This window comes from Colius striatus, chromosome 3 (assembly GCF_028858725.1).
Source record: "Colius striatus isolate bColStr4 chromosome 3, bColStr4.1.hap1, whole genome shotgun sequence".
Lineage (NCBI taxonomy): Eukaryota > Metazoa > Chordata > Aves > Coliiformes > Coliidae > Colius > Colius striatus.
Genome location: NC_084761.1, coordinates 55229776 through 55243572, shown reverse-complemented (window position 1 = coordinate 55243572; position 13797 = coordinate 55229776). Strand labels below are relative to the sequence as shown.

Below are 13797 nucleotides of genomic sequence, written 5' to 3'. Positions count from 1 at the left end.
CTCTCAGTCCCAGTCTTCTCTCAAAGCATGCCATTTTTAGATACAATACTGTAAACCTTACCTAGAGGACCATCTGGGGATGGGTGATCAGATTACACCAATCACTGCTTACATTCTCCAGAGTTGATTTTGTCTCAATTTTTCTACAATACATGAGCCAAGCAGCCTGAAACTTTACTACATACCCTACTAGTCTTGAAGCAAATAGAGAGTTTGGGGTTTCTTGGCTTTGTTTTAAAACAGCAACATTTTTCCTCACTTTAGGTGGGTCAAATATTTTCTTCTCAGATTTACAGATGCACAACATGCATGCTTCCCCAGGTGATCAACGTTAACTCATTCAAGCAGTACCTTCAATACCTCAGTTTTTACAATCTTCATGTCTGATGAATGTGTAACATACCGCATAAAGAAGTAGCTTCTTCCTCAACAAGTTTCAGTAAAAAAAAGTCATAAGATAATTGAATGACATTTCTTCAAAGTAATTTTCTTAGATTTCACTGTAATGTGTGATTTTGGTTAATGGAACAACAAATCCCAGCAGCTAGTAATTTACTTGTCTGTATCTTGCTGTATCCATACAGTAAGTATAAAACTCCTCTTACATGTACTAGAACAACCACCAAAATTGTTTCATAAGAAATAATGCCAGAGCAAGGCCTTTACTTCGACTGAATCCGTTGCCGCCTGAAGGGTTCTTTATCTCCCAGTCCACAAAGAATTAAGATGTGTATTGGATTATGAGTATTGAGGATGTCTCTTCATAATGCATTCTAAAAATATTAATTACAAAAGGAGGCATAAACAGGAGGATAGGGAATGCTGCCTAATTCAGTACTATATCAAGTATACTGAAGAAACATTGACAAGTGTGCAAGCCACTCACAGAATTCCTCTTTTCAACTTGTGAGGTACTTCCCTTACAACGTACCTTTAGTATGACTGAAGGACAAACTTGCAGGTAATATGTGTAAAATGTATGTTCATCCTACTAACGTCAGAACCAACAGTAGTTCTCTACTTACTGAACTGTACCCAACAAAGATCAGTCACAGATTTGGAGAGAGTAATACCGTCCCTGCACATACACACACCCCCCCACCCTCCCCACAAATCTAATAGTCTCTGTAACTTCTTTCCCTTACAGTGCTAACAGAATCCATTGATAAAATGTTTACAAGTCCTGTATTTTCAATGACTTTTAACTCTCTTATGACTGCATTTTAAGTGTAGAATGTTTCTAGAGTTATGTTAGGAAGACTTACATCTAGACAGCATTTTGTTGCTGCACTTCGCAATGAACTAATTTTAGATTTGGAAACCACACCTGCCAAGTATTTTAAAGCTAAATGTAATAAAGCCGATAAAGGCTTTCGCAGTGACATTTTAACCCAGTGTTCTGCATACTACTGAAAATAATGACTCTTGCCTCTGGGGAGGGAAAAAAAAACCCTACAGATTTGACATTGAATTAATGTCAACTTTTATTACTGGGTATGCTATCAGATGATCATTTCTCACTTGAAATATTGTCTTCAGTAAAAGCTGAAATGGATCAAGTTTCAATGCTTCTCCCTACTCAAATGTTAAAAAGATGCAATCCTTGCTTTTGCACCATTCAGAATTTAAAATCAACACAATCTTTCCCTTAAAACTGTTTACATTCTCTGTATACCTAAGAATATACACACACTCCTTTTTTGGCAGCTCAAATGTTTCCGATGGGGACACGCGACATATCAGTCATTCTCATTCAGCACTACACACACCAAACTTCTAAAAAATTATCAGCAGCACAACTTTATATCAAGAAAAACTCCACACCAATGGTTTGCCCACATCACTTGGCCATGTCCCTTTAATAATAATACACAGAGAGAAGTAAAATTTTTTCATAAATTTGTTCAAGTATGTGGAACATGTAAAATGCGTAAGAATCAATATGGACTTCATTCATGTTATATTTATTTATTTTCCAGCTTCATACAAACTGGATGTAGAAGCATAAACATAGTACATTTCTACCATTTTCAACAAAAATATAACCAATATGTACAATTATTGTATTAAAAATACAAAAGGGATACAGACTCCACCAATGTCTTTCTAAAAGACATACAGGTACAAGTAGTATCAAAAGTATGAGGAAATCACCAGTTAATTGTACATTCTGCACTTGACATCACAGAGCGAACTGAGATTAGCAGTCCTATGGTCTACAATTACTTAATGCTTATATAACATTTGTGCAACTTGTGACAGAGCTAGGATTCGGTATTTCTATATGCACATGAGGTCCATAGCCTTGAGAATAAAACTGGCAAATAATGCATATTACATGTAAAATTACAAATGCATAATTGACAATGTGATAGATAAGCGAATAGACAAAAGCTATGATTACAGGAAAGAGAATTAAATAAAGCACTGACATTTGTTTGATACAGTGAAAAAACACTGCAATTTGATCTTTAAAAGTTGAAGCTATTTACGTTTATCTACTGATCAATATGATCAGCCGAGTTCAATGGAAAACAAACAAAACAAAATAAAAAATCCAAGACCAGCAGTTCCTCACATTTGAGTACTACTCGGATTGGCAGCCTTCACTTCTCCGGAGTCTGTGCAAAAACAACACAAAAATAGAGGGGAGGGTCATTTCAGTCATTATAGGGTTAATAGCAGCTGTGAGCAGGTGGTTGCTACACATTGGCCTTCTCTACACATGCAGTGTTCCATGAAGCCATTAAAGGTTGTGACTACTTCTGCATTGCAAAGGCTGGCAAACCTAAACGTGTTATTTTCATTACTTAAAGGCTCATTTATCCCCTAACATCAAGTCAATAGAGGGAGGTTATTAGATCAGTGTTAACAGCTGACACGAGCTGTGACATCCCAACTTGCCTTCACTGCAGTGTTATCCAGTTACTTTTTCTTTAATACAACTACTATCTAGTTAAAAAAAAAATAAAATAAAAAAGGAAAGAAATTATAACTTAAACATGGGGTTGTCACCTGTCTCATTAGAATGGGACACTTTCTCATCGGGGTTTTTGTTCAGTATGCCACCCTGTATTCTGCAAGGCAACGGTATGAGACACACAGTGCCCTCTCCCATCGGCAGGCAGCTGCAAGCACGTGCTTCTGCATTTATGCCAGAGCCAGCTGTGGCTGCCGTTAGCGGTGACGTCATCAGCACCCGCGTTTACAGCGGCTGAAGAGTCCAGCCTGGGGCACGTTACGAGTGAAGCCAGACAGTCAAGGAAAGGCTTCATCTCTGCCTTCCCTTCTGCCCTGCTCTGCCACACGATAGCAATATTCTTTTCAGGAGCTCAGGCTGGCAACCCTACTTACAGGTATGAAATAATACTGTAATTACTATGCAGACGCAGTATTTGATCTCCAAAACGCAAACATACAAAACGGTAACAAAGGCATTGTAAACAAGCACATAAGCACTGCCTCCCCGAAGGATTTCAGTGCGTTTTTCTTTCTGTGGGTTAAAGGCCAAATGTAATTTGACAACTAGCTTATCTCATTATCCCAATGAGACTAAGTGCTAGGACTGTGATTAAAATCTATAAGGAAGATTTAAAAAACAAAACAAAACAACCCCTTCCAGGCATTGGGAAGTGCAGCCAGAGTTAATCATCCTGATGTGATGATCTTGGAATTTGGAATGATACTGTGTGATGTGGCAGACAGCGACAGTGGTAGCTTGGAGAATGCTGCACTGTGCATTTCAAGCAACACAGTTTGAAAAGTGCCAGGGCGATTTCTTCACAGTATTTCACATGCAAGGGGAGAAGGGACAGAAGGGGGAGGGGCGGAGGAAGAAGCCCCATGCTGCTTTAAGGCAGGGAAGGAGGCAAATAGGTCCACCATCCTTTAACTATAGTTCCAAGGCTCCTATTCTAGGGATGTCTTCTTGTGCTCTCCTTTAAGGTGGCTCACTCTGGATCCAGAAAAGCTCAAGTCTTAGACAGCAGAGACTTGCTCATCTTCTGCAAACACAACAGGATAGGGGAAAATAGATTTTAGTTCATGTAGAACAAGACTGCTACCGAATGAAACAACCTCTACTGTGATTATGTGTTTTCCAATTCATTGTATTACGTATATGTTTTTAAACACTCTAAATATATGTACGTTTCAGGTCTCATGAGAAGTATTCTTCATAATTTTGTCCTCCAGGAAAAGACTACAATTGCTATAACTGAGCTAGGTGCAGTTCCTTAGCCTGAGGAACACAACAGCTACTCCTAGGTATCCAACAGCTTCATAAACCTATCTTACATTTTTCCCTGAATGTATCTGTGACTTATTTAAATAAGACTGCATAAAAACTGAGTGCAATTTTAGTCGCCATTGACAGAAACAATTAAAATTGTCATGGTGATCCTCAAAGTTTGAGGTAATTCAATTAAGGTAGGCCTCAGCGTTTTTCCATCATGTTCAACTGCAGAGTTCATCCTGCACATAAAACCTTAGTAACTAAGCAGTTAGAGAGGGATGTGGAACATCAGTTTTTCTATCATTACGCAAAACAAAGCATTCAAACATGTGATTTGGGTAGTGCCCTGTCTAAATTTTGAGCACCTAGATCTATAGATGCAATCCAGTTATGCCTACACTCCATAGAAAAACAGGACTATGCCTACATAGTCTTTCTATTATTATAGTTGAACTAAAGCATTTAAGATGTAGACACACTTGGGCAAGTGAGGTAGCAAAAGTGTAGTGGGCTCGTAATGGGAAGCAGTTGGTGTGGAAGACCCTGTGTCCACAGTGCAAGAACTCCAGGTAGAATGTGAGTGACTATCCAAATAAACCTGACCAACGGTGCTCTGTAGGGCAGATGTACATCTATTCTATAGACCAGGATACTTTTTTGACCATTAAAATACCTAGTTGGTGCCAAACACTAGGTACGCTGGAAAACTTCAGGGTAGGCAGGACTGTACCTGGTGAACCGAGGCACCTGCAGAAAAGCTGCCTAAGCCAACTGCTTGGTTATCTAAGCTGTAGGTGGACCTACATTCCAAATCTTAAATTATGTTTAGGATGAACTGAATTCCTCCCCTTCCAAAAAGTTAACAAAGAGCAAGTTTTGAAAGATGGAAAAGCTCAAATTATGGCAAGAATTTCTATGGCAGGACACGTTTGCAGAACTTGCTTTGTGTCTGTGAAAGCATTGACCATTTTTGCATGCAGCACACTCAAAATCGAACAATTAGGAATTTACCATCTTCCTCTGTGGAAAACCCTTGAGATGGATAGTGAGCAAGACGTGGATCTGACTCATTTGGTTTATGCCACTGAGGTTTGTTCACATGCCTGCCAGTCGAGTGTCCCTGCGACTGCTGCTGCGGAGTTGAGGTCCCATGAGTCTCACATGTCCGTGCCACCATTCTAGACCTCTGAAGTGCTATGTTGTAATCCGGAGGCTTTCTGGTTGGATGGGAACCACCTTCTGCAAACTCAGCAATAGGTATTCCTACATAACCGGGAGGAGTTGGAGGGGGTTCCCGGTATCGACCCTCTTTTCGTGCTGCAAGAAAAACAACAGATCAGTGTAAGAGCTAATAAGAAGAAAACTGCTCAAAGGAAAATAAACAGTGAAAGTTCAATAAATATCAACCAACTCAACAGTCTGGGAGAAGAAAAATCTGAAGGACTGAAGTTAACGACCATATGGTAGACAATGAGGTCTTGAAAAATAAACCACACAAGACAGCATAGAATATAAACCACACAAAGGATACAGCTATTTTTCCAGCAATGAAGCATTAGTGTAATAAAATGTACACAAGTAAATAGGGAATTTGTTCAAGCGTAGCAAATGAAGCTGTCCCATCAACTGTATAAAACGTACACTGATCAAAATAATGTGGAATGCTCAAGAGTCTAAAGAAGTGACAAACTTGACTATATTAATCCCAAAGATGGGCTTTGCACTTAAGAGCTCATCTCTCCTGTTTTTAGGAACTTTTAGGGGGAAGAGGGGAGAAAAAAGGCACCTGCTACATTACTTCTTCCTACAAACTTTACTACTTAAAGAGACATAAGCTACAATTACAAATGGTAAGGAAGGCAAGTGGGCTTCACCTTCGTACTTTCTGCGTGCACTAATTCCCACTGCACCTACGATTGTATTCTCTGCGAAATTAAAACTTGAAAGTATGTCCATAAAAACAATGGTTGAATATGATTTTATATAGGAGATGGAAAGACAACTACCTAGTCTGCAGATCTCATTGTGGTGTAACTGTTTACCTGAACAAGGATTAACTCTGACCACACTTCGAAGTTCTCTTTTGCACAGAACTTAAAGGGAGGAAACAATGATTAAGAATTTCAAGAATCTGCAGAGACACACAGCAGACAGGCATGACTCTCTAGTTTGGAGTTACGTACTTCAAGAAGTCAGCTGGGACGTCGATATGGAACAATTTTTGTGGGTCTTGCCCTTTAATACCTGACCATTGAACTTATCATACAAAGGCAAACACAGCAGGAAAAATCACTGATACAATTTACTCTCACAGCTTGTCAAACACTGTATTTTCTTGCACAAGTGATGATGACAACATCACCCTGCATTAGGCACCACAGAACTGACTGAAAGGGCAGTACAAGCTTAAAATGGACTGGTGATACTTTGCATGCAAATTTGGAGGGGTTTTTTTTTCCCCGACTAAAAAGAAAGTCTTGGCACAATTTCCAAGAAAACCTAAGTATTCTTCTGGACAAGTCATCTTAACTGAGCAAAGCAGCACGGCAAAGTTTCTGAGAAATTTTATTCAGAGATTTCTGAAAAATAACTCACATGCAGAAGAAATTATGTAGAAAAATTCTAGGGAAATACTGCAAGAGATTAATGTTGTTCAGTGCAAAAGAACTATGTAGAAAACAGTGGCTTCTCCTGGACAGTGATATGCAGAGTTACTTCTACAGGATAATTAGTTAATGGTACTGATCTGCATGGAAGTGTGTGGCTTGAATTTTCACGTGTCTTCCATATTCTCTCAAATCTCTACAGATAGTGGCAAGCACTGCCTTGAGAGGCAAGTTTGGAAGCACACTTGTTCCACATTCCAGTGGAACCAGGGGTAACAAAGAATAAAATTAAAGAGTGGCATGAATCTGAACCTGGAGTCTTGAACCGAACAGCATCCTCCTTTTCATAGTCCAGGGATTCAGTTCTGCACCCAAGCTTTGAGGCAGTCGACTATTGTTAAGCAATATACTTGGGCAGAAAATGGAAAAGCAGTTTATCACAGTGGTCTCAGCATGACCTCAATCTGGTAAACTTTTCCAGCTGTGTCAGCGCAAAACAATTTTTAGATAGTTCCTCATACTAGTCTGAAGAAAGACAAAGTGAAGGAGAATGACAGGAAGGAAACAGGCAAAAATGCAGACATTTTGGATGGCCCAAGGACTGGGATGTGTAGAAGGTACAGTGTGAAAAAGTGTTAAGTTCTGCCAAAGACACCTTCATATTGATTTGTATGTTATCTGATGTTTCTTTTTTTTAGTGGTTATAAATATATTTCATCTCTAGATTCTTCAGTTTCAGCAGCCCAAAGAAATGTTTCAGTTAGTATTAAAGCAACAGTGATCCCATTTTCAGAAGTAAGGAATATTCACAATTATCAGACAAGTCATAGAGATGTATGATGTAAAACACTTCTACAAAAAAAAAAATCAGGCCACGTTTATTAGAATTTCTAAATATAGAACGTGAAGCCTTACTGTGAAGAAAAATTCACATTTCAGAACAGACATCTAAATATATCAGCCTCTGAAAACATTGTCCAGTCGCTGAGCTAGTTTTCCGATGTATGGCAAGCTCTCTTGAAACACAAAGGCACTGTTAGAACTGACAATCAACAATAAGTGATATTTTCCCTAGCAATAAATGCACAGTTAAAGGGGAAAAGGTTTGGTCTTGCTTTAAAAATAGAAAAGTCAGGTAGACAAAAGAAATGCAGTTTTAGAACAACATGAATAACTACAAGCAAATGAATTAAAATGCTTCATTGCAGACAAAACTTACCAATAAGCCCCTTTGTACTACTTGATGATACTGCTATATGAGTGGTCCCGGGAGCTGGTTTTGCCTCCTCTGCTGGTACAGATGTTAGGCTACTGGTTTCAGCTTCAATCGAAACATCCTTCCCACCCCTCCGCTTTATGGTACCTGTATCACCTTCTGAGTCCTCTCCCCAGTATCCTGTTGAGGATGCCCAGCTTGCTCTGGACTGTGCTTGATCAAGGCCCTCCCTGCCTTGACTTTGCCTGCCATACTTTGTGCCATGGTCAGGGAACATCAGCTGGTCCATATGACTGCCCGAGGCCCACAATCCTGCCCCATCGCCTGTACTATCGAAATGCGAGTGTCCAAAAGGCAGAGTCTCCCAGCTTCTCTGGTGCTGGATTGTTTGTATGTTGTCATGAGAACCACTCGAACAAGAAGTCCAGCTTCCACGGCCACTGTCAGCTGCATCAAGCGAAGCTCTGTCCCCCTGATCCTGTGACAGTTCTTCTGTACTGGGAGAAGAAAGCACAGTTGCTCCAGCGTACAGGCCTCTGTTCTCTGACAGTGGTGCATATGAGCTAGATGCAAATTGACGAGGAGAAAAAAAACAGAAAAATGCAGTGTTGGAATTGTAGGACATTTACAAGACACATGAAGAATTTAACAATCAAAAGAAAAGCAAACATGGTAGGGGCTTGGGCTAGATGACCTTTGAAAGGTCCCTTCCAACCCAATCCAACCCATTCTGTGATTCTATGATTGATTGAAGGTTTTGATACTATTTATATTAAGTGTTATTTGTATTAACGATCAATTTAATGTTGAGAAAAGAATACCTTCACGCTTATCCTCAGTAACACAAAAAAATCCAAACAGAAACAAAAAATTTACTGGATAGGTATCCTGATGAAACTCAACATTTCAATGGAGTCATTTCAAAAGGTGAATTCTTAACTTTTCAGCAGTGCTTCAGGACAGTAAACCACACTGACATACAGAAAGGGGAACACACTGATAGATAGGGTTTCTACTGCTTTTCTGGCGATGTGAAGCAAAGGATCAAAACTTAGAGAGATTTAGCAGGAGGTGGCTGATATTCAGGTTTAAGTTTCAGCTTTTCAGATTTCGTTTTCTGTTTAGCAGATCCTGAAAGCCAACTTTTAAACACTTCTGGCAAGTGGAAATGTATTCTAACCTTCATTTTGGAAACACACACGTTCTCTCTAGCCTTTCGGCAATTAAGCAAGCCTGACACTATTACTTACACAGCAGCAGAGAAAACCGACAGTCACTTTTGTTTAGCAGCTATCCAGGCTCCTTGGATTTGTCTTTCCAGCATAGCCTGCTATGCAAAATAGAACCCTGCTCTTCCAAATATTTAAGACATCTGATTAAAGAATCTGCATAGCCTGGGATTCCCAAAGCTGAAGTACACCAGTTTTGGAACAGTCCTGCCATCCACAGACCCTGTGGAATTAAAAACTCTGAAACCATTCAGAAGGACTGAAGCATCCAAATAATAGCTCAGAAAAGTATGTAGAGACTAAATCGCAGCCAGAGCTCCAATTATTTTCAGACCTAAGTTCACTGCTAGAGATTTCAGAACTCATAGCACTAACTTCCCCACCATTACAAAAGTTAATTACCTAGAAAACAATCTCGAAAACCAGCAGCCTAATGTGAATTTCGGTTTCCAATTATTGTTTGCTAGAAGAGATATTTGAGTTAAAGTATTTTTTAAGTTAGATAAATCAGAGAATCCTAATAGTTGGAACACACACTTTTCTACGAAACAGACTGGAAACTTACTGTTTCTGTTCTTGGCTTGATCACTGAATAATTGTATGAATAATTTCTCATATAATTCAGTTAATTCTGCATCTAGAAAACAGTCCAGGATACTAGTCTGCCATAAAGAGGATAACCTACAGACTATAAAATGCTGAGATGATAAGGCCTGCAGAGGTAAAATCCTGTTGCTGTAGACCTCATCATACGCTCAAGAGTGTGAAACCTCTTTGTGTTAGCAAATGGAGCATTGTCATAAAACACAGCATTGAAATATCAGTTTTTAAGAGCAGAGAACACTAAAAAAATATTTGAGAGAGATACAGGGAAATTTACATGAACAAATATACGTGCCACATGCACACTATATGAAAGTATACTATAAGTAAGCACAAATAAAATTCCTACCCTAAGCTGTATTGATCTGGTTCAATCATGATTCTTCTGTCAATCCTTCCCACACCAAGATTCGTCTCCACGATGCTGACAGAATGCCTCTGTCTCCTCTCATCATGCAGCGAGACTGGCATAGAGTCAAAAGAGGAATTGCTGACAATACTAGATCTGGAAGAAATTTCGCTGTGACCAGAATCTGAGAAGTTATCCACTGTGCCGCTAGGAGCCAAAGTATAACCTGCAAAGAGAATGTCATGTTAATGAGAGTCTCTGAGAAGCCTGCTCAGTTCTTGCTAGGCAGTCTCTAATGCTGCTACCATAGCAAATCAAAACTACGATTACACTTACACAGAAGTGGCACACCAAAAGGTAAAGACACCTAGCAGAACTGCGTAATACACCACATATTCTGTCTCTTAGTAAGAGGTTGAAGATTGTGGGAACACGCACTACACATTTAGAAACCAACTGCTCACCTTCCTCCTCTCCTAAATTATTTTCAGATGCATAATCACGTTTGTAGCACAAAATCACAGAATGGTAGGGGTTGGAAGGGACCTCTGGAGATCATCTAGTCCAACTCCCATGCTCAAGCAGGTCTGGCCAGCTGGGTTTTGAAAACCCTTCAGAGAAGGAGACTCCACACCCTCTTTGGGCAGCCCTTGCCAGGGCTCCATCACCATTACAGTAAAGAAGCTTTTCCTTAAGTGGAACTTTCTGTGTTCCAGCTTTTGTCCATTACCCTTCATCCTGTCACTGGACACAACACAAAAAAAGTGTTTCCCATCTCCTTGACATACACCTTTCAAATACTTGTAAGTATTAATGAGGTCCCCTTTCAGTCTCCTCTTCTCCAGGCTGAACAGTCTCAGGTCCCACAGCCTTTCCTCTTAAGGAAGATGCTCCAGTCTGTTTATCATCTTCGTGGGCATGTTCTGGACTCTCTAAAATTACCCTGTCTCTCTTCAGCTTGAGAGCCCCAAACTCCATATTATGAAATCTCGCTTCACAAAAAAAATGCCTGTACATAAACTTCATCTCAAAGATTAGAATGAAAGAGATGCCCTGGACAATATCATTTAAATTAATCCAAGAGACCCTCTCACACAGTCTTTCTATTCTGCAAAGCTACACTTCAGAGATGAACAGCAGATACAACAAGAAGTCCAGATGTCTGGGATAACAGTCGTTCATTATGTATCTTGACTGAGCGAGGGACAGATTTTCAAGCTTTCTTTATGGTACTTGGCTAACTAATTACATTCCAATTAGGATATTTTACTTGAATTATACTGTAATTTAGAGGTAGCATTGACACTGCCAGACTGAAATAAAAAATCTGCAAATCGAATCACAGAAGCAAATTCAGCAAATTTAGCTTTTGTTTAAGTATTAAACAAAGTTATGCTGAATGTTCTTGACAGCTAAGTTCATTAAAGAACTTAAGATCATTAAACAATATATATCCACAAGTAATTGAAATTTTCATTCTTTGCTTTCAATCTACATGTAAGTGTCAAAACTGCTTCGACTGACCTTTCCCAATCACTTGCTGATAACATGGAATTAACATTGCCATTTTTGTCTGGAAGAACATATCTTGTCACCATCAAACCAAGGATTTGTTTTAAAATTTACAATCATGTTTATCGTTTGCTTTCTGCAAAAATATTTTTCCCACATATAGAATCCCAAAACCTTTTTCAAGAAATGTACAGATCTGGTCATATTTATAAGAACTTACTCTTTGTCAATGTAGTCCTTGGAAGAAATCATGATTATAGCTTATCACCTTGAGTTCTTGTAAGCTAAGCTTTTTCTGCACAACATCCTCCTCCATCTGACCTCAGTAAACACAACTTCAATAGAGATTTAGACATTTGTACTTTCTTGACATTATCCAGCTCTCCTTTTTAGACGTTGCTTATTCAACTGATATTTTTTCACCTTTTGTTTCCATAAGCCCCACCTATCCAGAGGTTCTTGGTGAACTGTTATTCTTGTTTTTGTTCTCAGTTCCATGAGGAGAGGAGGAACTGGATAGGTCCATTAGTCTAGAGTCATAAGGCCTAGACTGACCAGCACTGCCACCTACCACATTAAGAGAAGAGCTTAGCTGACCATTTGATAAGAAAGTGGAAAAAGTGATACATAAATTTCATATTCTTACTATCCCTGTGCAGTTTAGGGAAAGTTATTGTTACATGGAAGCTTCCAACACATTCATCTCTTTAGCATTCTGAACTTCTATTATGAGGACTCCAACTCTATCTCTCTCTCTCTCTCTCTATATATATATATATATATATATTTATTTTACCATAATGTTATATCATGTAACTGTTAAGCCGAACTTCTACAACACTCTGAAGAGAATAACTTTGAAATTATCTGCAATACTTCTAAAGGGAATGTTTTTGCTATTTTTCCATTCTCTGTTTTGTGAATTCATAATGAGAGTAAGTACAGCGAAAAAACAAAGAGGCTCAAAAACATTTGCTTCAAGTCCTAAATTAACTTGAAAATATCCACTCTATGAAGTAACTTAAAAAAAACTGAGCCAAGAAAGCTCCAATTTGCAATACCATTCCTCAAATATCCATATACATTGTTTGAATAATGGGCTGCTAGTACAATGTTGTGTATTAGTGATTTGAATCTCAGGTATCTTAAGCCTGCCTGGCATACGTAGGTCACATCCCATCCGGATGCATGACACAGCAAATAATTCCTCTAAATAGGCTAGTGTGCTCAATGCTGTAAAAAGATTTTGAGTTTCAATCTGCACATCCTTCCACACAGGAAATACTGATGATGGGAATATTTTTGTCAGAAGCAGCTGCACTGTGATGTACTGTATCAAATCCTGCATCAGATCAAGCTATCTTTCCTGGTTTTTGCTAATCAGAGGGCTTTCGAGTATCCCCGAAATCAAGCTCCCAGTCATGCTTTCATGAGTCCCACTCTGTGCTACACTTCCTGCCCACTTGCTGATCATACGTCACAAAAATAAGAGCAGCAGTATTCTGAATGTCTAAATTCTCTGTCACAAGTTTCCAAAGTCTATGAGCTTCAGAAAACAGGATGGGAAACATTTTATGCCTAATACCTTTTCTTGGAGAGCTCTGTGGTGAAGTGGGAGGAGAAGATAGCTGTGAAGATGCACTTGAGACTGTGTCTTCAGATTGTTTCTTGTGACGATCCAAACTTCCTTCCTCAGATAACGAAAGAATTTTCTTTAAAGCTTGTGGGGAGTTAATGCCTTTAAATAAGAATGAATGGAGGCAGATGTAAAGTCCAGTATAAATACATCTTTCTGTTTCACAATGCACTTATAGAGCAGACTTCATATAAAAAAAAAATCCTGATTTTTTTTCCTGTGTATTTGTGAGTTTCAGATACCAACTTAAATGAAGCAAAATGTTTAAACCTACTCTTAAAACATAGTGCTTTATTTCTGCATGTTAGTGGTTAGTGCAGCTAGTCTTTCATTTTGGCCATCCAAAATGAATACTCTGTCACAGGAAACACAATGCCAATTTGGTGTTGCAGAATTCTGACTACACAACATA

General features: G+C 39.0%; 1 protein-coding gene across 4 annotated transcripts in view; it reads right to left on the bottom strand.

Moving 5' to 3' along the window:
- Positions 1–1839: 1839 nt before the first annotated feature.
- The window catches only part of RAPGEF2 (Rap guanine nucleotide exchange factor 2), a 184465-nt gene continuing 172507 nt past the window's right edge, over positions 1840–13797 (bottom strand). For 3 of the 4 annotated variants that reach the window (XM_061991975.1, XM_061991978.1, XM_061991979.1), the window contains 5 exons: positions 13335–13487; positions 10238–10463; positions 8060–8619; positions 5246–5551; positions 1840–2621 (listed from right to left, as the gene is read on the bottom strand). In XM_061991975.1, coding sequence (XP_061847959.1) covers positions 2575–2621; positions 5246–5551; positions 8060–8619; positions 10238–10463; positions 13335–13487 — 1292 coding nt within the window. In that variant the 3' untranslated portion in view covers positions 1840–2574. Of the gene's footprint in view, positions 4005–5245; positions 5552–8059; positions 8620–10237; positions 10464–13334; positions 13488–13797 lie in introns of all 4 variants that reach the window. The other variant, XM_061991977.1, reaches the window with a different exon arrangement.